Raw genomic sequence first — 26965 nt, 5'->3', positions numbered from 1 at the left:
CAATGCTATTTCTCTCACAGTTCTGCACCAAAAAGGTAAGATTAGAAAGCAATGGAAATAATCTCCTCACTGCCTCGTCGTTTTGTTGTTAAGGGCAGCCACAGGATGGAGTAGAACGCACCAGTGCTGTTACCCGAGTCTCGTTCAAGTGTACCTCACGATTTCATGAAGTGACTACATACGGTATGGAGGCTAACCCAATGCGAAGAAGAGCCTGGACTGATGTTTGTCACAAGAAGGGAGCGCAAACCTGCAACTTGCCTTTTGTTAGGGTTAGCTCAGTTGACCTCCACCAAATTTGTGACGAATATGTATGTGCAACACTTCTTCCATGCATAACTGCACTAAATGTAAACATGCTTAAGGAGGTCCTGAGAGCAGCGTGTTGTGTGACCTCCCACCATCAACTTCAATATTGGGCACCTCCATTTTTTTGTAATGGGCTATTCAGCGTCACTTCAAAAGAATTTGGCAATATCTGACACTTGTAATGACTTTCTGGGAGGTTCGGGTTCCTGCTGTGGTCAAACCGAGCTCATCGACAAAATATATTACATTTACAGGTAATTGGAAGCTTAATAATTGCTCCGTGCATTTGCATCTGATGCTGTGCGCGCGCGCAACAGTTTGACTCGGGAACCGCAACGACTGACGCGTTCTCATGTCTGCGCTGCCTGCCATCTCTACGAATCCCTCCCTCCCCGCCTTCATCTCTGCGTCCCTCCCTCCGCTCTTCCTACCTGATCCAACTCGTTTCCGGTACCTCGAGCACCACAGTCGCGGCTGCGAAGCCGAGCAGGAGCAGCAGGGGAGGGGTTGGTGGAGGAGGAGGAGGAGGAGGAGGAGAGGGCCAGGCGCCGAGTACTCGAAACCGGCCGACGATCGAGCCAGCGTGCGCTCGCGGAAAGCCGGGCGAAGGTAAGCCGAAAGTGGCCTTGCATTCACGGCGGCATGTCGAACTGAATGCTTTCGTTTGACGGGCGGATGAACGACGGCGTGTGGGCTTGGAACAATTACACGAGCCGCCCGCCTGCCTGCCTGCCCGCCCGCCCGCCTGCCTGCCTGCCCGCCTGCCCGCCTGCCTGCCTGCCTGCCTGCCTGCCTGCCTGCTTGCCTGTCTGCCTGCCTGCCTGCCTTCGACGTGCAGAGCACGATGGGGGATCGGACACCGCGCGGACCGACCAGCCACAAATTCAACCAGCCTCATTTTCAACCTGCCTTTGCCCATCGTCGTCGTCGTCGTCGTCACCACATACGTTGATATCCGAAAGGGCCGTTGTGCTTATTAACAAAAAAAGGAGGAACTTGCTGTACAGGAAAAGGTGTTTATGCGTGTGCGTGCAGTTTCGTGTTTACGTGCGCGTGGCCTTGCTAGTGTGTATGCTTGGTTGTGCGTGCACTGTATTTGATCGGAGACTCACAAACTCACACATTGTAAAAGTGAGATGCAGGGTGAACAAACTGATGTTTGATTTGGTCACCTCCTCTGCAGTTGGTGCCGGACCAAGATCAACAAAGTCTTGCCACCTCCCAAACCTTTCCGAGACCCGCTATGGCTTCCAAACTAAACCCCAACATTCTTTACGTGGCTGAGCCCAGCGAGAGTGAGTCGGCAGGAGCGAACTCCGAGAGGACAGCTCTGGTAAGTCCCTTTGGCTACCTCTTGGATTCAAAGGGAAGGACACCTTGAACACTGGAAATCCAAAGACGACTTCCCCAGAAAGCGATAAATTGGTTTGAATGACACTTACAGGCTCATATTTGTTTTACAGTATGCATTTGTAGTTTTCCCTCATTCACGTTCCCCCCCCCCGCCCCCAGCTACTTACATGAGTATGACCCATAGAAAACAACGAATTAGAAATTAATTCTGTGTGATGCATGCTGAAGGCTGGAATTGCCTCCTGTGGTTTTCCAAAAATGTTCTTAATGCACATTGACAGGCTCGAGTATTTTTTGATCTGTATTTATTCAACCTTTATGCATCCACGTTGGGCAGTCGAGGGAGCAGAGTAAAATAAAGCAAATCCAAACAGAAGAAAAAAACTCACCTGTCATTCGCATTAGGATCAATAAGTAGCACACTATGTCCTGAGTCAAAATGCCGGGCCGCCGGTCATTCCCACTTTCTTGCGGTTCAGCAGGCCGGGGATGCAGCGGACGAGTCCTCTGACAGTGACGGTGAGCAAGAGGAGACTTCGCACAAGCTCATCCGCAAAGTGTCCACTTCAGGCCAGATCCGGGCGAAGGTAGGAATAACCCCTTCCTTTCGGAGTGCTTCAAGGTCATTTAGGCGGCAGGAAAAAGTGGGACTCGTGCGGTTTTCTTACACAGGCCCAATTTTCGTCCGGGTGAGATCATACTTGAGGTCTTCCTGTAAAACGTGAGGCTGATCTCTTTTCAGAAAGAATACATTTCGTGAACCTTCATTTGAAGTGGTACCATCAGGCAAGCTCATTCACGAAGAAATGGTTCTCACTTCTGCATACAAGCTGTGTGTGTATGAAAAGTCGCCATCGACTTTGTGATGTGACTATCGACCAATGTTCTTCACACCACTGTGCGAATATTGATGAATTGGAATACATTGGAACTGGCGACATCAATGTATTTATCCTGGATTCAAAAAGTTAGTGTGATCCCAACGCCTGCTAAACTCTGAAATATAGCCACTTCATCATCATTAATTCCCAAATTAAAAAAAAAAAAAAACAGCATGTGTCACAAAACTTAAAAACAATTTAAGAGCCAGGAATGAACAAGCACTGCATGCCTTGTGAAAATACATAGTAAGGAATAAATACAACACAGCAAAAAGGCATTTGTAGTGAATAGAATGAATGAGTTTAGCCTTGGAGGCCAAAGAAAATATTTGAGCCATATATGCCGACTGGAGTACAGCACGATTCAGCCACCCCAGCAGCGGAGTGTCTGTGAATTGGATCATTTTACATCACTGGTCAGTCAAAATTCATAAATCCGAATATCATATGGAGCCATTGGAAGAAAAAGAAATTCGAGCGGTAACACTTCCCACTCGTTGAGTGGCAATGTCGGACTGCACGCGTGCAGCGCATTGCTTTGTGGACACGCACATGTAAATGCACGTACTGTACAGGCACTTGAACAGAACGAGAGGAAATATGAGGACGTGTTCTTTTCATTTTTTCGGACACTCATTCCATACTCAAGTTCCTGGTTTGAGTTATCGCCAAAGTTGTTTTTGTAAATGTCATTTCAAATACATTGTGCATCTTGATCTTTCACTTCTTTTGCAAACCTGATCCTGCATCATGTGCTGAGGAGAGTTTCTTTTTTTTCATGACTCCTTTCTTGCAACAAAAACACCTCCAAACATTCCCATTTGACCCACAAATATATGCGCTTGCACGGTCCGTGAGTGAGGCTCATTGTCGTCGGATCAAGTCCAGATTATTATCGATAACTACGGCACGTTAAAGTCAATCGGAGACATAGGGTTCCGCTGGCCATTGCCATGGCGATAGCGCGCCCGCTGGATGCGAGGTCTTTTCACGATGGACGGGCGAGCGGGGCGCTCGTGAGGCTCGACTTGCACGAGGAAAAAAAAAAAAATGGTGACGGCACATGACCCGGATGAAAAGTTGCCCCGAGTTCAAACGTTCACTAAGTCCCATAATCTCGATGAAGGGGGTCAACTTAAGCGCAACACACTCGTGACATCGTGTGACCTCAATGACGGTAACATCGCCCGACCTTGATGAAGTTCAACACACTTGAAAAGTCACGTGACCTCAGTAGAGAATTGCCCCAAGTACAATTTACTTGTGATGTCAGGTGACCTCGATGAAGAGAATCACACTCTGCTCAAGACAGCCGTGGCGTCTCGTCACCTCGATGAAGAGTTGCTTGGAGTTGAAAGATGCTCATGAAGTCACGTAGCCCAGATCAAGAAAGTGGGCCTCAGTTCAAGGCGCTTGTGACATCACGTGACCTTGATGACAGTGACGTCACGTGAGCTCGATAGCGAGAGACGCACTGTTTGGCGTCGAGGGGCGCAACCGTTTGGGTTTTCCATTTGGGCGCGTCGTCATTTGTCTTCGTCCATCGTGCGCCCTCCGCATGATGTCGGCTGCCTGTCGAGGACTCGTTCGAGAGGTGCTAATTCTTCACATCTTCGCCGCTGTGGCTTTCACGGCTTGCCTCACAGATGTTGTGCTAGTCATCAAGGATGAGGTCTTTCCCTTGCTCTTTTTTTTACTGGCTCTCTTGAAAGCTGTTAACCCCGCACCCCCAGCCTCGTTTTATCTACTGTAGTTCACGCTGCATCCTTTTCCATAGGATGGCCCCGCCCATCTTGGCAATGATTTTCGGGTCGCCACCGTACTCCCATTGGAGCCTCGTAGCTTACACTGGGCCTGCTTGAGATTCAGGACAGATGACGGTTAATACTCTTGCTCTTAGAAATACGATCACGTCCAATGAGAGAAGTGCCTCCTCCGCTTGAAATTTTGCGCTCGCGAGCTCCAGGCTCTGTTACATAAGGTTTCACACTCTTCTTTCTCGTTCTCCTCATGTGCTTTTTACTCTCAGAGTGTAGGTGTTCGTTTGGCCCTTTATTCATGTCCCACACACGCAAATGAGGACACCGCCTCATCATGTTGCGTTCCACATTGACGAGATTATGCCAGACAACTGAGACACTCCTCTTTTGGATGGTTTTGTGGCCGCTTCTTACATACTTTTTCCACTTTCTGTGGGAAAAGAATTGTCTTCATTCATTTGGTAGTGTACTTGCTGTCATCGTGGCACAGTTGCATAAATAACGGTGTACAGTCGAGTTCAGAATCGTCTTTTTGAACATCTCCAGAAAGCATTCATTTTTCCTCAGAAATCCCAGTCAACACACTATGAGACGCTAACAAAAAAATGCTTTTGTGCATCCTGAGGCAAGTAGCTAAATGTATGTGCAAATGACCTCTTTGCACATAACTTCAGAGGTTCGGAGCTCCTTCTTTTTTTTTCGGCTTGTCCCGTCAGGGGTCGCCACAGCGTGCCATCGCAGATGAACGCGTATTCGTTTGGCACAGTTTTACGCCGGATGCCCTTCCTTACGCAACCCCTCTGGATCTTAGCCGGGGAGAGACTCTTACAGCACCTGGTATTCCTAGGCGGTCTACAATCCAAGTACTAACCAGGACCAAACCTTCTTAGCTTCCGAGAGTTGACGAGATCAGGCATTCTCATGGCCGTAGGCCTTCAGAGATTCAGAGCATTCTAAAATATTCAAACCTGCAGAGGAGAACTATTTATTTTTTTTTTTGTTCTGTTTTGTTTTTGTTTTTGCCACTACCAGAGCTGACCATTTGATTAAGCCTAGCAGCTAGCTCCTCCAAACATTTTGCCTTCTTTTTCAGTTTTAAATTTTTTTAATTTATCCGTCCACCCACCCATCTTCTACCGCTTTTCCAGGTCTGGTCGCGTAGGCAGTATCTTTAGCAGAGATACCCAGACTTCCCTCTCCCCAGCCACTTCATCAAACTCATCCGGAGGTATCCCGAGGCGTTCCCAGGCCAGCCGAGAGACATAGTCTCTCCAGTGTGTCCCGGGTTATCCCCGGGGTCTCCTGCCGGTGGGATTTGCCAAGAACACCTCACCAGGGAGGCACCTGAATCAGATGTCCCAGCCACCTCATCTGGCTCATCTCATTGCGGAGGAGCAGTGGCTAAACTCTGAGCCCCTCCCGAGGGACTGAGCTTCTCACCCGATCTCTAAGGGAGAGTCCGGCCACCCTAAGGAAGAAACTCTTTTTGGCCGCTTGTGTCCGGGATCTTTTTCTTCCGGCCACGACCCACAACTCGTGACCATAGGTGAGGGTAGAACGTATGTCGACCGGTAAACTCGAGACCTTCACCTTTTGGGTTTGCTCATTCTTTACCACGCCGGACGCCGCGTCACTGCAGACGCCGCACTGATCCGCCTGCCGATCTCGTGTTCCATTCTTCCCACACTCATGGACAAGACCTCAAGATGCTTGAACTCTTCCACTTGGGGCTTGATCTCATCCCCTAACTGGAGAGGTCACACCACCTTTTTCCAACTGAGGATCGTGGTCTCAGATTTGGAGGTGCTGATTCTCATCCCAGCCGCTTCACACTCAGCTGCGAACTGCTCGAGTGAGTGTTGGAGATAAGGACTTGATGAAGCCAACAGACTTACATCTGCAAAGAGCAGAGATGCAATACTGACGCATGTGCCTAGAAATTCAGTCAATAAAAGTTAGGGACAAAATTGGTGAGATAGGGCAGCCTTGGCGCAGTCCAACCCTCACCAGAAATGAGTCTGACTTACTGCCGGCAACGGACTCCAAACTCTGACACCGGTTGTACGGGGACCAAACAGCACAGACCAGGGTCTTCAGTACTCCATACTGTAGAAGCACCCTCCAGGGGACTCCCCAAGGGAAACGGTCCTACGCCTTCTCCAAGTGCACAAATAACTCAATAACAGATCTGCCTGACAGTTCTGAGGACCCAGATTAAAATCCCGGTCTCTCCCGTGCGGAGTTTGCATGCTCCTCTTGTGCCTGGGTGGCTTTTCTCTGGGTGCTCCGGCTTCCTCCCGCATGCCAAAAAGATGTACGGTAGATGCATTGAAGACTAAATTGCGAGTGTGAATCGTTGTTTTTGTGCTCTGCGAAGTTCAGGGTGTATCCAGCCTCTAGGCCAGAGTCGACTGGGTTAAGATCCATCGTTCCCGTTTACTAACACAGTTAATTTTGTGGACTGCAATTATTTTTGTCATTAACAGAGGTTCATCTTTTTCTGTGGAGGTGAAGACGCCTCATCGATCGTTCTATTGTCAGAGATTGGAATGAGCAGAGGTGGCGATAATTTGATTGGAGTTTTCAGGCATAGAGCGACTAAGTGTTCACGGCCAACGGTCTCTCTTTCCTAATGCTTATGCCCCAATAAATGTGTCAGAAAGAGTTTCAAATTTCCCAGAGATGTTTTGGCCTCACCACATTGGTTCACTTTTATCTGGCGCTCGCCTCGCCTCGCCTCGCCCCGCTCCAATGTGTACGTGGGTGTCAATTGCGGCCAAGATACGGATGAGTTCTAGTTTTAGGTGTGCGTGTGGGTTGGCGAAACAAGCGCACACACCAGTGTGTGGGATGGTCGGCACTGGGCCTGTGTGTCTTTGATTTACGCCCCTGGCTGGATGCGATAGAGTCGCAGTGCTCCACCAGGGTCGATAACTGGGGGAGTGGGGGTGGAGCTGATTGGGGATAAACAAACGGAGGGAGGAGATAGTGTTGGAGTGGAAAGTAGTGCAGAGACTTGTCAAACAAAGTGGGTGCTTCATTTTAAACAGATTCGGAAATGCGCAGTTTTTCCATACAGCACTGGCCAAGAGTGGTGAAGTGTGGCAAAATGTGCAGTAAGATGGCAACGGGTGCTCAGACGCGGCACCGTGTCAAGGAATCAGACGCCCGAACGCAGCACCGTGTCAAGCAATAAGACGCCCGAACGCAGCACCGTGTCAAGCAATCAGACGCCCGAACGCAGCACCGTGTCAAGCAATCAGACGCCCGAACGAGCAAAAAGATGCTCAAATGTGCGACGATGTCAACCAAGATGGTGGAATGCAGCAACGTGCACATATCTTGTGGTTTCAGCTGACTTTTCTTGTTGCCTCCTGCCTTGTTCTCCTTCTTAGCCCACTGTGTTCTGCTTTTTGTCCTCCTCTTGTCCCTTTACTGCCGCGGCTGCGGCGACCACTTTTACTTTCACCTTGCTCTTTTTCTAATCCTCGAGTGTCCCTCCTTTTTCGTCTTTTCCCTCTCGGTCATGCCTTGTCATTTCTCCTCCCGCAAGACCTCAGCCTGCAATGGGCCATTAATGAAAGTGTGCCTGCATGAGACAAAAATACAGCTAATGAGCTATCTTCAGTGCCCGTGTCAAACGAGTGACACTCACTTTGAAAATACCTTCACGACGAGGACAGAACATCTCCCGCACTTGCGTGCTCTCACTTAGTAGTAGTTGTGCTCTGTATTTTCACTCTTGAGGTACATCCCGACTTTTGCTGTTATGTTTTTGGAGACGTCCCAATGAGTCGAAGTGATCACTGTTGTGTGCAGGCGTGAGTACCCATCTCCCTCCATCTCCCGTTTGATTCCTCATCGAGGTTCACAGAACTGTTCTGCCATGCACTATTTAGAGTCTGAGCGACAGCATAACTAGCTTTGTCAGCGTTGGGCACTAAAAAATAGCGTTCCTTCAGGAATAACACTTGACCAATTATTTAGTAAACTGTCAGTTCAGACTATGCGTGCTCTTTCTTCATGTGACTCCTTTACTGGTCAAAATAGTCACTTTGGCTGCTTGCCACCAACATTATAACACACACGTGTATGCAAGCAGGAATGCACAATCCAGAGATGTACACACTACTAAAAATGAGTAGTTCTCACTTGTGAAGCTTGTATGTGACTTGTAGTGTAGTCACGAGCCATACTAATAATTAACATGTTGTCTTTGGGCATTTTTGGCCTGCCTTTTGCAGGCTTTGACAGCAATACATAGCGCTCACACTGACAAAAGCTGCTTGGGTGAGCGGGGAAACTTCTTTTAAGATCGCCAGAAAAGACCAGTTCCCATCGATTCAAAGCCCTGAGGTTGGAATGACCCGAATGACTGACAATATTCACAGGCAATACTAAATAGTATTTTGAAGAGGACCCTAGAGGCCAGCTCAGCCCTTGGTCCAGTGTGGCCTTCCTACTGTCTGCCCTGAGTCGCAGAGCTCCGATGGGGAGCCACACAGCGAATCATATCACAGGTGGGGGCTTTGGCACAGTTCAATCCCCCACACGTTATTGCTTCCTCGTGTGCAATCTGGGAAATGAGGCAGGCGCGTGCACAAATCTTTTGCAGTTGCAAAACGCTCTTTGTCGGCCGACCGGGCGACCACATCCTTCCGTGCAAGTCTCTGCTCATCAAATATTTGGAGGGAGGAATGGGGTAAGGTAAGGCAGAGCCTTTGCAACTTACACGACTGTTAGGTCCAAAATAAGTCATAGAGTCCCAAATCATTCAATGAAGGGGCATAGTTGGGTTGGGAACGCCAATCCGACACGCGACCGATTTCTACATTCGGAAAGGCGACGGCGAGGACTCCACGGGTAGCAGAGTCCATTCTCGATGCACAACCGTGAGGAATCCCTCGATACATCGCTTGTAGAGCTGTGGACTTGAAATCGCAAGCGTAGGAATCAGTTGGCTGAGGCTTTATGGTTTTCATCTCCTGAAACAATCGTGAGGTCTTGCGCTGTGTTCCGTAGGTAACCTTAGGTTAAGAATCAGGCAAACATTGGTGGTATTCATATGGTGTTAGTTGAACTACATTTGTCTGTAGCGTCACTATTTCAGCATGAAATAGCTGTTCAGTCACTCATATATGTTCGTGGTCAGAGCGATGGCAAAGTAGCGTTACCCTCAGAGTTGTAAACATTGTATGCAACAGTACGTAATTTAGCCTTATTTCAAGTCCGCCGTTGACACCGGGGTTGGCAATTTTTTTGTGCTCTGACTTAGAAAACTGCTTCTTCTCGAGTACTCGCGCTCCACTGACATGGTGGTGTTGAGACTATGCGACCGTAAAAAGAACACAGTCGGGTATCGAACAAAGTTGACAGAAAAAAAAAAAAAAGTCACCTGTTAAACCAGGGTAGTCATCAAGACTTAAAAAAACAAAACAAAAAAACAAAACTTAGTCAGGTCAGCACTCAGCAAGAGGTGTTGGGGTACAAAAGCTTGAATGAAGACCCCCCCCCCCCCCCCCCCCCCCCGGCTCTTGAAATGTTGTTGTTGGAGAGAAAAACTTACAAATAAATTGTATTGTTGTGGTATAGTTTTTTTCATTTAATTTAATTAAATTTTTTTACAGGGCCCCAAAACAATGCTGAGGGTTGCGTGTTCTTTTACCTTTCAGAAAATAGGTTTTAACATGTCATTCTATATAATTGGTTAAGATTCTTTGAGTGGCATCTATGTGCAATTGTTAACGAACATTTCTTCTGCATTGAATCAAGAATCATATTGCCCCCGTTCTGAATCGTATCGAATTGTTCCGTTCATGAAGATAATTTTTTTTTTTTCATGGAATCGCTATGTGTGTATCTAGATATCAAATCGACCTCATGTCAGCGATTCCCCACCCTAGTGGAGAAGGGCTGAAATTCTGTGACGGGTATTGAGAGAAATGTAATGCTTTTTTTTTTTTTTTATTACCCTCATCATTCACGTCACCATCGATCACAACACGCAAAGCAGTTGTCATGGCTTTCCTTTTCCTGTGTGGGAGCAGGCATTTATACACCAACAGAACCGGATTTGATCTGTATGTTCTGACGAGCCGCTGCCACCTTCCCCTCCTGGCTTTAGCAGGAGATTTCCCTTTGGAACGTTAACCCGACAGGCAGAATCCTGGTATAGGTTCACATTCACAGTAGGAAACGTGGCCAAACTTAAGGAATTGTGTGTGTGTGTGTGTGTGTGTGTGTGTGTGTGTGTGTGTGTGTGTGTGTGCGTGCGTGCGTGTGTGACATAAGCAACGCTCATCAGTTTGTTTTCCTGTACAAGTTGTGTGTGCGTGCCTATAAATAAACGCATGGGGGTGTGTGAGACAGGATGTGTGGTCACCATGGTGCAAAGTCCTCCCACGCCTTGTTTTAACGGTGCGCTCGTGTTAGTGGTCAGAGCAACATGTTTGCGCATGACAACCAATCCAAGGCGTGTCTATTTCAAGCCTCCTAATATTTGTACTTTCTCTATTTGTCGGACAGTTCTTCTAGCCTTCCGGATCTATCTTGCCCCCGCTGGCCAACGCGAACATGTGCCCCCGCGGCGGCCCGAGTTTGACTTTGTACTCGGCTTGTTCGGGGAAAAACTTGAGCATTTGAAAATCTCACAGGGTACTGGCATCTGTCGCTCCATTTTATGACTAAGCAGCTACTGAAAAAGACAACCAGCATCTATTTATGAGGCTTGGTACAAAAACTCCTACTGTCATCGCGGTTAGGTTGTCATTTTGTTGTCGTACCAAAAAAAAAATATATATATATTTTTACACATGTAAGGTTACTCCCGGTTCCCTTGTACCTATGCAGGACAATGTACTGGCATCCTTGGCCGTTTGTTTTTTATTTTTGCCATTCAGAAAGGGTTTAGGACTTTAGGACGACTTTGCCCTTCATAGTATCTTTCGTCACCGTAGCCACACAGCTCAAGAGGCCTGTCATACTTACTTCTACATATGTGAGCTTGTGTTTTTCATGACTCAACTTTCTCCTTGCAGATGTTGCAACTTAATCACTTAATTGACCCTAACCTTGGTACCGTGAATACCTGGTATTTTTTTCCAGCTTTATTTTCTTCCATTCTTATATCAAGGAAAGATTATCATTATTTTTGTTATTCTTCTTCTAACCGCTACGAGACACACCAATTTTTGCCTCGTGAGACGTTTTTGTTTGTCACAGTGAAGTCCACACTGAATTTCTCTTGTTATAATTCCCGTTTCTTTGAATCAAACTCACTTGGTCTCACTTGAAGGGCAGCAACGCGCACTCACCTACTCAGACGCACTGTACGGTATTGTAGATTTTCTCTTTTTGTGTGGAGTTACTTTTTTTTTTTTACTTTTTGTGCTGCGACTGGCATTTTAATACAAAGATTTGTAAGTTGTGATTAAAAAATTATTTCCCAATTTCAGTATTTCTCCGAAGTGACTCTGATTGGATACCGTTTTCCAAAGACAAATCCGTTCCGTTTATTGTACATTCTGCCTCAGTCTGAAAGAAAGGAAGACTTTGTAGTTTTTTTTTCAGTGTGTTGCAATATCTCTCTGACAATGATGAACAAGGATACAGAATCTTTCTAATTAATGAATAATAATAATCATGCTGTAAGCATATTTCTTGTTTCAGTATTTCATCCACGACAATGAAATGACAGTCCAAAACTAAGGGTGGGGTCGGCACGATGGCCGCACATCTGTACCACCAAAAATTGAACTTTACCATGGGCTAACCCAATAAATATGCTATGACAAAGTGACGAATTACAGCTCAACGGAAATAAATACAGTTCATCCATAAAAGGCATTAAGCACCAACTTTTCATTCGAAATTCCCCGTCAAAAAGGTGTGTGTGTGTTTTCAGGTAGGAACACGCCTATTTCCTTGTGGCTATAAATATGACTAGAGAAACCTGTCTGACTGGTGCTGAGTATATATATATATATATATATATACACACACACACACACATGCACACAAACACACGCACACAACACACACGCAACAAAAGGAAGCGGGCCTCCCAGCACACCTGAGGGGGCGTTGCCGGCTAACAAGGTGCGAGAGGCAGGAAGGGACTTGGTCCGGTTAGGGATCCACTTGTGAGAAAATGTATTTGCGGGCTGGTCCGGCTTGTGTAGCAACTTGAGAGCTGTTCTATTGTTGTGTGACCTTTTTCTGGTTTGCTTGTTTTTTTTTTTTTTTTTGTAATGTGGCGTTGGTAAATAACTTGGAAACACAAGTTAGTCCGCCAAGGCCTATTCCACGTGTCGTCTACCAATGTTGGCCCTCTGTCAAGCGGGGGCATGCTGTGTGGCTCCCGTGTGGTTCCGCTGCGAAGGAGAGGGGCTCGACGAGGACTGCCACTTGAGCCAAAAGGACCAAGCGGAAGCCAATTTGGCCCAGAGATTCCAAGCGAGCCATTGTGCACAAGAGGTCAGTGTGATGGAAGAAAGAAACATTAAGGACACGGAGGCGCTTTTGGCCTTTGCTTTGTTTGGTTGTGTCGAGTGCAACGACGGCAGCTCTGGTGATTATGAGCACTCAAGTTGGACTTGTCCTGTGTCTTACTGCCTCGTTGGAACAAAGTCCAAGCAGTTGTAAAGGAGAATGCTGCGAGATAGTCTCAACTGCTCAACAAATATCACAAGAGTACATTAGACCCACTCATCTCCCCCCCCCCCACACACACACACACATTCATTCGCACTCACCACGCTTTGCACAGACACTTCACAAGTGCTATTGAGATGAATGAAAGGGATGTGCAAGGAAGGCAGAAGAGACTCATCTAAACACCGGTGGTGGACACATCATACCTTTTGGAGAGCATAAACAGCATTGTATAACTTAGGGACTAGTGGCCTCAGCTAACTGCTGTCCTTGTTTGTCAAGCGTGTTAGCACAGAAACTGGATACATAAAACACTTACAATACCTCTCCTCGTATTAGCAAAGAAACAAACAATAGAGAACTGTTTGCTGCACACCTCGCTTTGTATGTTGCTCAAAGGAATCAAACCCAGGGTCCTTGAATCACAGTCGAAGAGTGCAATACTGTATGTCTTGGTACACGTTCTTGGCCCTGTCGCAGTTTTCGTCAGAAAGGAGGGGGGACTCCCCAGTCCATTCACTTGCTCACTTATGTGTCGTCTTCCTTTGTATTTGTATGCACAGAAGAGCGTGAAAGAGGGAACCCTCCTGAAGCAAACTAGCTCCTTCCAAAGATGGAAACGCCGCTACTTCAAGCTCCGAGGGAGGACGCTCTACTATGCCAAGGACTGCAAGGTAAGCGTGTTCGTTGGTTACGGAAGGATACCATAAAGCAGCATTGGTCAGAATTACTCTCAAACTGTACCTGGGGTAGACAATCCTGTTGTTTTTTTGTTTCTTGGTTTTGTTTGTTGTTGTTCTTTGGGCCAATAGTCACTTATTTTTGATGAGGTCGATCTGTCAGATGCCAGTGTGGCCGAAACGGGCACCAAGAACATCAACAACAGCTTCACAGTGAGTGAAGGGCCCAACACTTTTTAGACCCAAATGATGCTGCCCGTGAGTTCTTGGGGAGCCTACGTTATTTGTCTTTTTTTTCCCTTCAGGTTATTACTCCTTTTCGTAAATTGATGCTGTGTGCTGATAACAGGAAGGAAATGGAAGACTGGATCGGGGCCCTCAGGTCTGTCCAGAAGTGGGAAATCTATGAGGTAAATGTTTTTTGGTTTTTTTTGAACATTTGGACTAGCCCTGACTCACCCGCCTCGGGTTCTTTTTTCTTCATGTTATCCACACGACTCCCATTTGTGGGTTCTAACTTCGTGACGGGAGGGGCTCTTTTACTAGTAGCGCTGAACCGAGAGGTAGCTTCGACCACTGCAGACTGCTCCCAGACTCTTGTCGGGTTGGGTTAGGAGGAGCGGATCACTGTTCAGTGTGCTAAAATGAAAAGCTGACTTCATCTGCTGAACTTAACGGGCGGCACGCTGCAGTCTTGTCTGGAAGGCTTTTCCCTTTGTCTTTAAAAAGTCAAAACGTCTGATGAATTTGCGACCAGAAAAAGAAGCTGGACTGAATTATTGAATATACTGTACCTGTTATACAACCGCACATCATCAAACAGTTAAGCATAAGGTTATTTTTCTGCCAGATGACAACCCAGTAGCTTCCAACAAAAAGACTGGAACTTCATGGGCAACCAAACCTTTCTACTGCAAATGTTTCATGTGTTGGCATGTATCTGGTTCATGTTATGCTCTGACTTTGTGGGAAAAGTTTGCGGATGGCTCTTTTCTCTTCCTAGTGTCCAGAGCAAAGTCCTTTCAAGGCATGCTCGATTGAACTTTGGAATGATGGCTTCCTGTTCTGTTCAGGCCAGCCAGTTTAACATGGAACATTTTTCGGGGATGCACAACTGGTACGCCTGCTCTCATGCCCGACCCACCTTCTGCAATGTCTGCAGGGAGGCTCTGCCGGGTGTCACCTCCCACGGCCTTTCCTGCGAAGGTACGCACGGACACACACACACACACACACACACACATATATATATATATATATATATATGGGCATTTTCTGTAGGCTCTTTAACATTCTTTTCCATCCTGTCCTTCTGAAGTGTGCAAGTTCAAGGCTCACAAGCGCTGTGCCGTTCGCTCCACGAACAACTGCAAGTGGACCACACTGGCGTCCATAGGGAACGACATCATTGAAGATGAGGATGGCGTGTGTTTTTATTTTTTTTTTTTCATGGCTCCATTCCACTAAAATTCAATCGGATGATATTTTTGCGCACTGGTTGGTCTTCTCTTGGCTCTTTCCACACCAGTTTCCTTGCTTGTATTCGTCCCAGGTTTATATGCCCCACCAGTGGCTGGAAGGCAACCTGCCTGTCAGCGCCAAATGCATGGTGTGCGACAAGAATTGTGGCAGTGTGCGGCGGCTGCAGGATTGGCGCTGCCTCTGGTGCAAAGCCATTGTAAGTGGTACTTGTACTTATATCAATTCACTCTTTGCAATTGTCAAAAATAAAATGAATTCCGACTAGAATGACAGAATATACTCCACGATGTGAGCTCCATTCCACTCTTGTACTTAACACCATACATTGATGCTAAAACGTGAGAAACTGATACTTGCACGAGCAAATGTGCACAAACAAACAAATGACTGTGCTATTTGCTCAGGTTAGTGAAGTGTTCTTCTTTGTGAGGGTTGTTCTGTAATAAGGGCTTACTATGGAGACCTCTTCCTCTTTGTGTGTGTGTGTTTGCATGTGTGTGCGTGTGTGCACCAGGTCCACAGCAGCTGTAAAGAACAAATGGAGAGAGTCTGTCCTCTGGGTCAGTGCAGAGTTTCCATCATCCCTCCGACTGCACTTAACAGCATCGACTCTGATGGTGAGTGAGCGGTCACACGCATACATCTTACAGGCCAAACCCTCTTGCCATTTTCTTCATCTATCAACGTGCTGCACGTTAGGCTTTTGGAAGGCCACATCAGCTTCCTGTTCTAGTCCTCTTCTAGTCCTCGTCAACTCCAAAAGTGGAGACAATCAGGGTGTGAAGTTCCTGCGGAAGTTCAAGCAGCTCCTCAACCCGGCCCAAGTCTTTGACCTGATGAATGGGGGACCTGAGCTCGGGTAGGATGTACCAACGTGGGTTTTTAGCCATTATGTTGTTTCTTACGGTGCCTTGTTTTGAATTCCAGCCTGCGACTCTTTCAAAAGTTTGTGACATTCCGTATATTGGTGTGCGGGGGTGACGGGAGTGTGGGCTGGGTACTTTCGGAGCTGGACAAACTCAACATCCACAAGCAGGTAAGAGCCAGGAAGGAGTGTCGGCGGGAAGTGTGGCAATGATGCTGTAGCATATGAGTCACAACCTCATTGGGATCCCACGTGGTTTGATTCATACATTGAACATCTGTAAACATAGTTTAAGACCTGTCCCGTGTGTGTGTTGGTCACGCGTTTCCAATCATAGTCAATCAATATGACATGCTTTCTTGACTGCATTGACATTGTCAAAACATCAGTAGTCCGTGTTGGTCACATCTGCAAGTCTGCTCATTTTTGAATGATGTGGCAAAAAAAAAAAAAAAAAAGTGTACGCAGGCATTTGAGGAAGAAAAAACAACCCAATGAACACTTTTCTCTACACTTTGTGTGTCAACTAGATCAAATTCTGATATGGTAATAGAATTTTCCCTAGGTGGGTTCAGATAATTTGATCATTTTACTGATTTATGCTGGTATTTCACCTGATGGATTGTATTTTTTTCACTAAAATAACTGGAAAACTCATTGCATTTATCAGCTGTTAGGAGTTCTGGAGCTATCTGCTTCGGGGTGTTTTGTGAGCTTGTCTACCGCAGCAAATGGAGTGCGAGTATTGTTGAGGTTCTTGTTGATGATTTCCGAAAATGTTGCTCTGTAGCTCTGATTAACTCTTCTTTCCCATTACATAACTATGTTACATTATTGTCATTATTTACGTATGTGTCAGATGGCAGACACCACCCAAGGTAGTTAATAACCAGCCCAAGACATTTGTGGGCCTCGGGGTTCCATCCAGTCTGCATGTCTCGAAACTGTGGTTTTACTTCCTACGATTCCATGTGGTGAGCTCTCCTCTTGCCCCTGGACAGTGCCAGCTGGGTGTGTTGCCACTGGGCACCGGGAACGACCTGGCTCGAGTTCTGGGTTGGGGGGGTCTCTGCGACGACGATGCTCAGCTGCTGCAGATCTTGGAGAAGCTGGAGAGGGCCACTACCAAAATGCTGGACCGGTAAGAGACACTTACTTGGCCGTGGGGGGCTCATAAAACACATTACATCATGGAACCTTGCACTTGTTTTGATCAATCCATTGGCCATCATTCCTCATATTTGTGGGCGTGCGTGTGTGTGTGTGGTTAGGTGGAGTGTAATGACCTATGAGGTTCCTTTGACCTCCAAACCCACTCCATCAGTGAGGGAAGATGACAACCTTGACTGCCCCCTGCAGGTGAGCCTAATTGAGGTCAATCAGCAGCTTTGTCAGCATCACCATCATGTTGTGCGTGTCCTTGGCCCTTTTTTTTTTTTTTTTAAGGTTCACATCACTCAGTGCGCTGAGTCGGTCGCGTCCCACCTGGCCAAGATCCTGGATTCAGACAAACACAGTGATGTCATTTCTTCTGCCAAGTACGGTTCTGATGCAGCCGCTTGCAACGAGAATCTCAGAAGAGCACTTAAGCCTGTCTTTCCTCCCTGGACAGGTTCCTGTGTGGAACGGTGAATGAGTTTGTGGTGGAGGTGGGCAAAGCATACGAGAGGGCCACGGAGAACAAGGAGGAAGCGGACGCCATGGCAAAGAAAGTTAGTGTTGTACAAGGACTTGCATAACCGCCATGAGTGGGCAGCTGTGACTGTTGCATGTGGATGTTTTGTTGAAAGCGCCAAATTGTCGCTCTTGTCAGCAGTATAAAGAGAATTCTTGCTATCTCACTTACACTGCCAGCTTTTACTCTTCTGGGAAGGTAATCGGCGAGCTTTTGGAATTTTTGCATATTCATCTAGAAGTCCTTCCGCAGCCATGTCTCCATGGACCTGGATTTCCGGACTGGGAGCTCCAAAATGCAAAAAAAAAAAAAAAAAAAAAAAAAAAAAAAAGACTAAGGACACATTTCCTCTCTTCTTGCAGTGTGCTTTGCTAAATGAGAAGCTGGATTCCCTGGTCAAAGCCTTAAGTGAGGAAGCAGACGCTCAGGTAATAGAAGGAGAAACTTTAAGGACTGCCCTTTTTTGAAGGTGAAAGCAATAATCATTTCCTATTTTCTCTAGGTTGTTCCAGCAGGTTCCTTAGCCAGCCAGGAAGATGGTGACTCAGGCCCAGCTAAAGATGGCAGGGACGCACGCGCAGGCGCTCAAACGTACCGCTCCAAGGAGCAGCTGATGCTGCGGGCCAACAGCCTGAAGAAGGCCCTGAGGCAAATCATTGAACAGGCCGAAAAAGGTCAAATAAAGTGGTGTTTGTTTGTACTCTCGGGGGCGGTGGCGGCGGCGGCGGCATGCTCACTTGTCATTTTTTCAGTGGTGGACGAGCAGAACCGACACACTCAGGTCCACAAGATGTGGTCGTCGTCTTCCATCAAACAAGAAAACAGCGAAGAACTAAAGGATGCAGAGATGCGTACATGTAATGAAAATCCTTGTTTCTACTTCCCCTTTGTTTCAAATTTCACCCTTGTCCATAAATGACCTTGTTCAGTCTTGTGATTGGCTGCCATGGCCAGTTAGGGTTTGGAGCAGTGCCTGTTGCATACAGCATTTGCCACCCTCCAATGCATTTTTGTTTCCATTGAAAGACTAAACCTATTCTAAAGCGTTCAGGCAAAACAAAGAGGGCGGCCCCCATCCACGTGAGGAATAATCCTGACAGACCCTGTGAAGTGTAAATAAGGTCAATTTAACACACCACATAGAAGAGTATTGTTGATAACCTTGCCGGCATATTTGGGGCATTAAATAAATGAATGCTGTTTTGTTACCGTCTTCCTTATATGTGGACGCAGGGCTCGATATGAACTTTGCTGCTCTCCAGTCAATGTGGCTCATGGAGTTACTAGTCACTCTGTATTTTTCTGTTGCTAACTCAGCATTATATATATATATATATATATATAATGAGATTGATTTTGTAAAATTACCGAGTAGTCGTAATGAGTCCTAAACGAAGCCTGCTTGCATGAATTCATAAAGCCTGCTGAGATGAGAGGCAAAGCGTCTTCTAAAACAACCACAAGTCCACTTGGGATGGATTCATCCTCATCCATCCTGAGCAAAATGCAAATTGAATCATGTTGAAGTGGCACTATGCAGGCCCCAAAAATGTCATGTCAATTTGACATATCCTAGAGAACAATATTTATAACAAGCTTGCTAAATTTGAATCAATAAAACAAATTGCAAAGCATATAAAATCCGGTTTCAAAACTTGAATGTTGAGGGCCACTTCCGAGTTCTTGGACACACCAAATGGACGCACCAAAAAGAATCAACCATACTAAGGGGGTGATAGAGATAATGATCCAAGTCATGTTAGGAGGCTCTACTGAATCAACATTGAATCTTTATTGTGGACTGCAAGCATGTGTCTTCAAAAATCTAATCGATGGAAGTAAATGTGCCACCAGGATTCAAATTAAAAATGCCACTGAAAATTTAACGTTGTAAAATTCACATTGTTCTTTCAAAGTGATGACATTTTCAATTGCTGTATTTCAGGTTAAGTTTTCGATGTTAACAAATTCGCTGTATAAAAAAGAAAAAAAAAATTCAACCTTTAGTATTCAAAAGCAATATTTTCAGTCTCCTGATATTCAACTGGCTACAATTTGCTGTCTGAAATTCACCACCTAAATTCAGAGTTAAGGAGACAGGGTTACGTCAGGTCAGAAACCAACACCCAGCCAATCAAGTTATGCCTTCTTAGTCACGTGACGCCATATACTAAGAAAGCGCCGGAGGCGGATTCAGTTCTGTTCCCCCTGAAGTCCACAATGATCTCCTTTGTTTTTCGAGTGGTTAGTGCCACATCATTGTCAGAACATCACGTTGTGAGCTTCTGGACCTCCTCTCTGTGGAGCGGTAAATGCTGCTTTTGGAAGCTAAGCACAGCTGACACTCAGATGAGCAGCTCAATGAAATGACATTGTTGTGTACTTCCGTAGTGGAGGAGGGAGGTGGCGCTGTACTTAAAAACAAATCACTCTGAATTCACTCACAGATGCATTATTTGCCTTGAGGATGCTCGTGGAAAAGTACAGAGAAGGTCAGAAGGAGCTACATTGCGTCTTTGTGGATCTAGAGAAAGCCTATGACAGAGTACCAAGAGAGGAACTGTGGTACTGCATGCGTAAGTCTGGTGTGGCAGAGAAGTATGTTAAAACAGTACAGGACATGTATGATGGCAGCAGAACAATGGTGAGGTGTGCCTTAGGTGTGACAGAGGAATTTAAGGTGGAGGTGGGACTGCATCAGGGATCAGCTCTGAGCCCCTTCCTATTTGCAGTGGTAATGGATAGGCTGACAGATGAGGTTAGACTGGAATCCCCTTGGACCATGATGTTCGCAGATGATATTGTCATATGCAGTGAAAGCAGGGAGCATGCAGAGGAACAATTGGAAAGATGGAGACATGCACTGGAAAGGAGAGGAATGAAGATTAGCCGAAGTAAAACAGAATATATGTGCGTGAATGAGAAAAGTGGAGGGGGAAGAGTGAGGCTACAGGGAGAAGAGATAGCGAGGGTGGATGACTTCAAATACTTGGGGTCAACAATCCAGAGCAATGGTGAGTGTGGTAAGGAAGTGAAGAAACGGGTCCAAGCAGGTTGGAACAGCTGGCGAAAGGTGTCTGGTGTGTTATGTGACAGAAGAGTGTCTGCTAGGATGAAGGGCAAAGTTTACAAAACAGCGGTGAGGCCGGCCATGATGTACGGATTAGAGACGGTGGCACTGAAGAAACAACAGGAAGCTGAACTGGAGGTGGCAGAAATGAAGATGTTGAGGTTCTCGCTCGGAGTGAGCAGGTTGGATAGGATTAGAAATGAGCTCATTAGAGGGACAGCCAAAGCTGGATGTTTTGGAGACAAGATTCGAGAGAGCAGACTTCGATGGTTTGGACATGTTCAGAGGCGAGAGAGTGAGTATATTGGTAGAAGGATGCTGAGGATGGAGCTGCCAGGGAAAAGGGCGAGAGGAAGACCAAAGAGAAGGTTTATGGATGTGGTGAGGGAAGACATGAGGGCAGTTGGGGAGTTAAGAGAGGAAGATGCAGGAGATAAGACCAAGATGGCAAAAGATGACACGCTGTGGCGACCCCTAACGGGACAAGCCGAAAGGAAAAGAAGAAGAAGAAGACTCTGAATTCACTCTGCAGAGTCTTTAACATTGCTTATTTGTCTCCCACTTTTAAATGTAAATGGTGAGGGTTTTTTTTCTTTTCTTACCCAAGTTTCCTTTATCCAGGCGATAGAAGTTTAAGTCCATCATCGCCCATCCTCCTGGAGCAACCGACGAGACTCCATGCGGTCAACTTCAACGAAGACTCAGTGTAAGCGTTTGTCTGCTCTCCAGCCCCTCGATCGCCATCGCGTTTCTTTGTCCTCACTGTGGACTTCTATTTGGCTGCAGACAATGCTGGGAGAAGTGTGTGATGAACAATTACTTTGGCATTGGTCTGGATGCCAAGATCTCGCTGGAGTTCAACAACAAGCGCGATGAGCACCCGAAAAAGTGCAGGTAGGTGAAAAAGAAAGACCAGAGATGAAAATCTTTCAGTAGTGGCACATCTCGTAGGGTTTGTTGAATGAAAGCACTTGAATGAGGCATTTCTGTGCTTTCTGACCAAAGAAACCGCGTTCTGTGCCACATCGCTTTCCCTTTCTTTGTTTATGGAACAATGGTGTTTCAGAGCCAGCAAAAGTCAACATTTGATCACGCATCTCAAATTTTGCTTCGGTCCTTCACTAATATTTCAAGCAGGGAATGCACTTAAGTGTGCATGTACTTTTTTTCCGTTTTGACAAAGTAACATTGCCATCCAGTGGCCAAAAAGAAAAACTCTTACTCCTGCACATTGGTCATAAGGATGCGTATGCGTGTGTGTATTGATGTCCTGCAGCAGTCGCACAAAGAATATGATGTGGTATGGAGTGCTGGGGACTAAAGAGCTGGTCCAGAAGACCTATAAAAACTTGGAGCAGAGGGTTCTGCTTGAGGTTTGCGCATCCACAAACACACAATTCTACACTATTTATAGGACGGGCTGTTATAGGTTATGACTGTTCAAGAAAGCCAAACGTCTCATATTTCAGGAAATGTCGTTTAACACAGAATCTTCTCTTTTTAGTGCGATGGTGTCTCCGTTCCTCTGCCGATTCTCCAGGGCCTGGCGGTGCTCAACATTCCCAGCTACGCAGGCGGCATCAACTTTTGGGGCGGCACCAAGGAGGACAACGTGAGCACATATGGCAGTACGGCTTTCAAAAGAGTGGCATCCTCAGTGCCAACTAACTCTTTGGCCTTTTGCTATGTTTCTAGAACTTTGGCGCTCCATCTTTTGATGACAAGAAGCTGGAAGTAGTGGCCGTTTTTGGCAGCATGCAGATGGCCATGTCCAGAGTCATCAACTTACAGCACCACCGTATTGCACAGGTTAAACACACACACACACACACACACACAGAGTTGGGGTTCCGTGACTTCACATACTATCAAGTGAACACGTATGTGATGAAATTTGAGTCGCTGTCAATGTCATTATTTTTTCAGTACAGGTATGAGCGAGTGGTTCGCAAAGCACATGTCAAACATCAAATATACCCGCAACACATACATGTAAACACGAGCACGAATGTTGGGTGGGTGAATTATTCTCTTATGTCCCCTTGCTCAGCTTGCTACAGTATGTGCTGGGATGCACGTGTCAGGTAACAGTCGCACAGCTTGGCCCTCATTCTGGGCCAAAAACAGCAGTGGGTCACGCACGGTGGGCATTTACAGTCTTTGCAATACATTTCATATACAACCATAACCCGCCCTGTGCTCAGTGCCGCCAGGTGAAGATCACCATCCTGGGGGACGAAGGCGTCCCCGTGCAAGTAGACGGCGAGGCCTGGATCCAGCCACCGGGTATTGTCAAGATACTCCACAAGAATCGAGCACAGATGCTCACCAGGGACAGGGTACGATGTGACTTTTGGTCGGATGTGTTTTATGGCTGATTGGAGCTCTCGGTTCAGGAGGATTGTTCCCCAATGGGAGCGACTTCTCTGATCCTCCTGAAGCTGTCCTGTCCTCAAAGAATTCCTTCTCCATCGCAGTTGAACAAATTCCTCACAAATCTATTTTAAATGTCCTCACGGTCTTTTGCTGTCTGTCGTTGGGGCTACGTGTGGCCAGGCTTTCGAGAGCACACTCAAGTCGTGGGAGGATAAGTTAAAGGTCGATAGCGACCGCGCCAATCGGCCCCGGCTCAACTCACAGCAGTCCATGGAGTACCTGACGGAGGAAGAGTGCGCTCAGGTGCAGCAGCTGGGCACGGTGGCTGACGCGCTCATCACCAAGTCGGTGACACGCTCCTTCGGTTTTTGTGTTTCTGCGTACGGCAGCTGAGGGAACGATCGTCATCCTCTCCTGCTTTCGCTCCTCCCCAGGATCCGAGAGGCCGCCAAGATCCACAAGCTGGTGGAGCAGGAGCTGGCACATGCCGTCAACGCTAGCGCCATGGTGCTGACCGAGGCGAAGCTATTCAGCCCCGAGGTACGGACACCAAGTATAGACAGATGGTTCCAGATGGCCCGTTGGATCTCCTCAATGCCCACATGTACAGATGTGGAGGGACGCTGTTACATGTCAACCCAAACCGTCCTGAACCCTAACCCTAACCCTTTATAGCGCAGTGTGTTATGTGCATTCCATATCATTTTTGTACCATATTCTGATGTATGCAGAGATAGTGAGTGCAGGGCTTGACTAGCCCTAACCCTAACCCCAGGAGTAATTTACTGTAGTGTGGCCTAACATGTCATAGATTAAAAAAAAAAAAAAAAAAAAATGTATGTATGTAGCACTAACCCCAAATGTTTCACCGTATTCCCTCAAAAGACATGCTTTGCGTGAATAACTCAAGCCAGTGTTTTAAAATTTCAGTTTCTGAGTCGCAGTACAGCTGTGGAAATTGTCAACAGCAGCAAAGTCCTGCAGAGAGAAACAACCATGCTTCTGGATGGAAAACATCTGGTAGCCTCGCTTGCTACTCGCTGCTGCCACCTTTTGGCCATCTGGTCTCTGACGCATCTTTCTTATCCTCCTCAGTCCGAGTTCCCTGAGGAGGAGGTACTCAACTTAACCCTGAACAGCCTGAGTGCTGAGCTCCAAAAGCTGGATGACATCCACTGGATCTGTCCCCTAATGCACTGTGCTGAGGAGGTTAGGAATGCCAAAAACTCTGACGTGTGTGCGCGCATTGTTCCACAATGATTGTGTGCGTGTGTCTGCACACAGGGGTCGGTGCGTCCCAGTAGTAAAAGCAGCATAAAGCTGAAAATCATGCCCAAGGTGAAGAGGGAGAAGGAAAAGCTCCACAAGCAGAAGTCAAACAGTTCACTCTCAGGTTGGAATTTCTGACACCATACACCCAAAATCATCGAGCAGGCAAATGGCAATTTGAACTGTTTCGAGGAGGTTACTTTGCTCACCTCTCGTGGCCCGGTGAGGACATATTTGCAGCTGGACGGCCAGCCACTTGAAGCTGTTTTCACACACCATTCACTCATTCCCCATTCCATATTTATTTATTAGCCTTTGCTTTTCCCTTTCGGGGGCCTCACCCAGCGAAAACAGCCTTTGTGCCGAGAACATGCGCGCTTGCACACTGCCGATGTGGGATGCGCTTTTACACAATTAGATGATATATATATATATGTTTTATAATGAATACCTCTCTAACAGTGTCATTCCAAACGTGAATTATAGTTGGTCCTAACGTTGTGGCCAATTGTTGTAAATGTACTCTTTTGTAGAAGAACTTTTGCAAATCATTTCCATTATTGCTGGCATCGAGCCAAAACTTTCCATGTCAAAATGTGGTCAATTTAATATTTTTTTCACAAATCGATACTGTCGATCAGTCTCCATGTGGGTCTGTTATGTTTACAAATGACTGTGTTGTTAATTGATTGCGCTCTTTGATAATGCAATGTTACTCTTAATATTATGTGAGTGTTTAGATTTCCTGAAAAGGGATGTTTTGGGAGATGGTTAGGAGATGTAAAGATTCCGCCCAACGCCGAGGCTAACCCTATCCAATCTACGGGCTACAGCGTGGTTTCTGTCTGAGTGCACATTCGGAGTTTGTAATTGTTCGTGTTCGTGCTGCTTTAGGAACATGGGACGTCAAGTGTACGACTCCTGAAGCAGAATCGTCAGGCAACTGATGGTCATTTCCGGCCCGTAACCTTCACCACTGTGAGGGAGGAGATGCCTTCCTCTTACCTGCCGGCATCCGGTGTCCTGACTGAGGCGCAGGCGGCGATGATGAGCTGTACTGTAATACGGTTCCTTGCTGTGCATTTGTTTTTTTTTTTTTCGTTTTTTTTTTGGGGGGGGGGTTCCTCACTTGCATTGCTCCACCGCAGGCCTGCTATGCTCACGAAACAGCCTACGATTGCCATTTTCTCATTAACAGTGTCTACATCTTGCTTGCATGGTGCCAAATACAGACATCTTAGAAACAACGGTTAGGGGTTAACCCTGTCTTCGGACTCAAGTGAGACTTTTGGGGACACATTATTACTACGCCATTCAACCTTCACTGACAATAGAACCCAATGTGTGAAACTCTTTGATGTTGAGGGTGAACAGGAAGGAAAATCATATGGAATGTATTTGTGTGTTGAGCTGTTCATAATTACTGATGATAATACTGATATTAATGATCTATACATGGAAGGTGCTCAAGTGGTTTTTACTTTTTTGGGCTTGTCAACTCAACAGGTACTCGAGAGGTTCTGGGGCTGATTGACAAATAGCTGATTGTTGATGTAATGCAACAATGTGAACCTTTGCTTGGCCAGTAGCTCCCAACTCCTGTCGTCTTGCTCTTGTGGCTTAGCTCTCAAACCCATCCCCCGGCATTCATTATCTTCTTCTTCTTGATCCATCAAAAATCAAGTTGGCCAAATAGGCATATTCATCATTTGCGTAAGCATGTTTAGTCGAACCAGATGCTTGTTGGGACGGGCGTACAAAAGGACGCTGGGTGCAGGAACTTTCTTGCTTCCACTCACCGTCGAGTATTGCCGAGCTCCGCTGTAGTTGGGTGCTGCTCCTGCACCCATAGAGCGCTGCTGCCTTTTTACCTTCAAGGCTTTTGTGGTGTTGTGCCAAGTGGAGCGACACACTTGAGTGGTGTGTGTGTGTGTGTGTTGTGTGTGTAATGTGGCGTTCTTTTCAAGTTTACCGTGTCTTGCCTAGCACTTTATAAACTAGATTTATGGGGGAAATGTGCGTGTGCACGCGATTCCGTCAAATTAGGTGAAGAATGTGAATTCTATTTGAGAAGAACTATAAAATATGTCATGTAACAATGCACGCCCATTGAGGATGTGATCCATGGCTATGTTGTGGACCTGCGTGGTACAATGGCAACCACATTAACCATTTGAAGCTTGAAGCCAAAGCTGAAGCAGACTCATCAATCATTTATTAATGAAGATACGTTCGTGTACGACGTGTAACTCTTTGAAATTGTATCAACTTGTTCTGAACAATTCATTACAAATGTGTGTTTGTGGGGAAAAAAACAACTCATGTATATTAAATTTTATCAGTCTGTGATTGAATGTAATTTAATGTGGTTAATTAGGATTCGGCAATGCCAAGTGTTTGCGCGCGCGCGTGTGTGTGTGTGTGCGCGCGCGCGCGCTTGTTTTTGTGTGTCTCCAGTTCTGTCATGTAAAATAGACACGCTTTGCAAAATAAAATGACTTGATGCTGTGACAAATGTGCGTCTTCTGCTTCTTCCAATGTCTTAACTGAAAGGTAAGTTGTATTTCTGCTTCTTCCAATGTCTTAACTGAAA

At 46.4% G+C, this 26965-nt stretch overlaps 1 protein-coding gene across 7 annotated transcripts; it reads left to right on the top strand.

Moving 5' to 3' along the window:
- The first annotated feature begins 683 nt into the window (after positions 1–683).
- On the top strand, positions 684–26946 carry si:dkey-172j4.3 (diacylglycerol kinase delta). Of its 7 annotated transcripts, none has more exons than XM_061808153.1 (31): positions 684–1334; positions 1493–1642; positions 2142–2249; positions 13519–13629; positions 13786–13848; positions 13941–14045; positions 14709–14841; positions 14954–15060; positions 15188–15313; positions 15632–15734; positions 15817–15976; positions 16045–16153; positions 16984–17123; positions 17254–17341; positions 17429–17520; positions 17595–17694; positions 18020–18085; positions 18160–18331; positions 18410–18514; positions 21349–21433; positions 21514–21621; positions 22004–22100; positions 22232–22339; positions 22423–22536; positions 22932–23066; positions 23284–23447; positions 23538–23643; positions 24034–24123; positions 24199–24312; positions 24388–24496; positions 25267–26946. In XM_061808153.1, the coding sequence occupies exons 1-31, from the start codon at positions 1329–1331 to the stop codon at positions 25317–25319; spliced, it is 3327 nt and encodes a 1108-aa protein (XP_061664137.1). In that variant the 5' UTR covers positions 684–1328; the 3' UTR covers positions 25320–26946. The 7 variants fall into 7 exon arrangements, with proteins under 7 accessions (XP_061664137.1, XP_061664135.1, XP_061664136.1 ...); XM_061808151.1 differs by having other exon boundaries at positions 685–1334; positions 13768–13848; positions 25267–26939; XM_061808152.1 differs by having other exon boundaries at positions 685–1334; positions 2145–2249; positions 13768–13848; positions 25267–26938.
- The last annotated feature ends 19 nt before the right edge of the window (positions 26947–26965 follow it).

The sequence above is a fragment of the Syngnathoides biaculeatus genome, chromosome 21 (assembly GCF_019802595.1).
Source record: "Syngnathoides biaculeatus isolate LvHL_M chromosome 21, ASM1980259v1, whole genome shotgun sequence".
Lineage (NCBI taxonomy): Eukaryota > Metazoa > Chordata > Actinopteri > Syngnathiformes > Syngnathidae > Syngnathoides > Syngnathoides biaculeatus.
The sequence above is the reverse complement of the archived record's forward strand: the minus strand, read 5'-3'. Positions and strand labels throughout refer to the sequence as shown.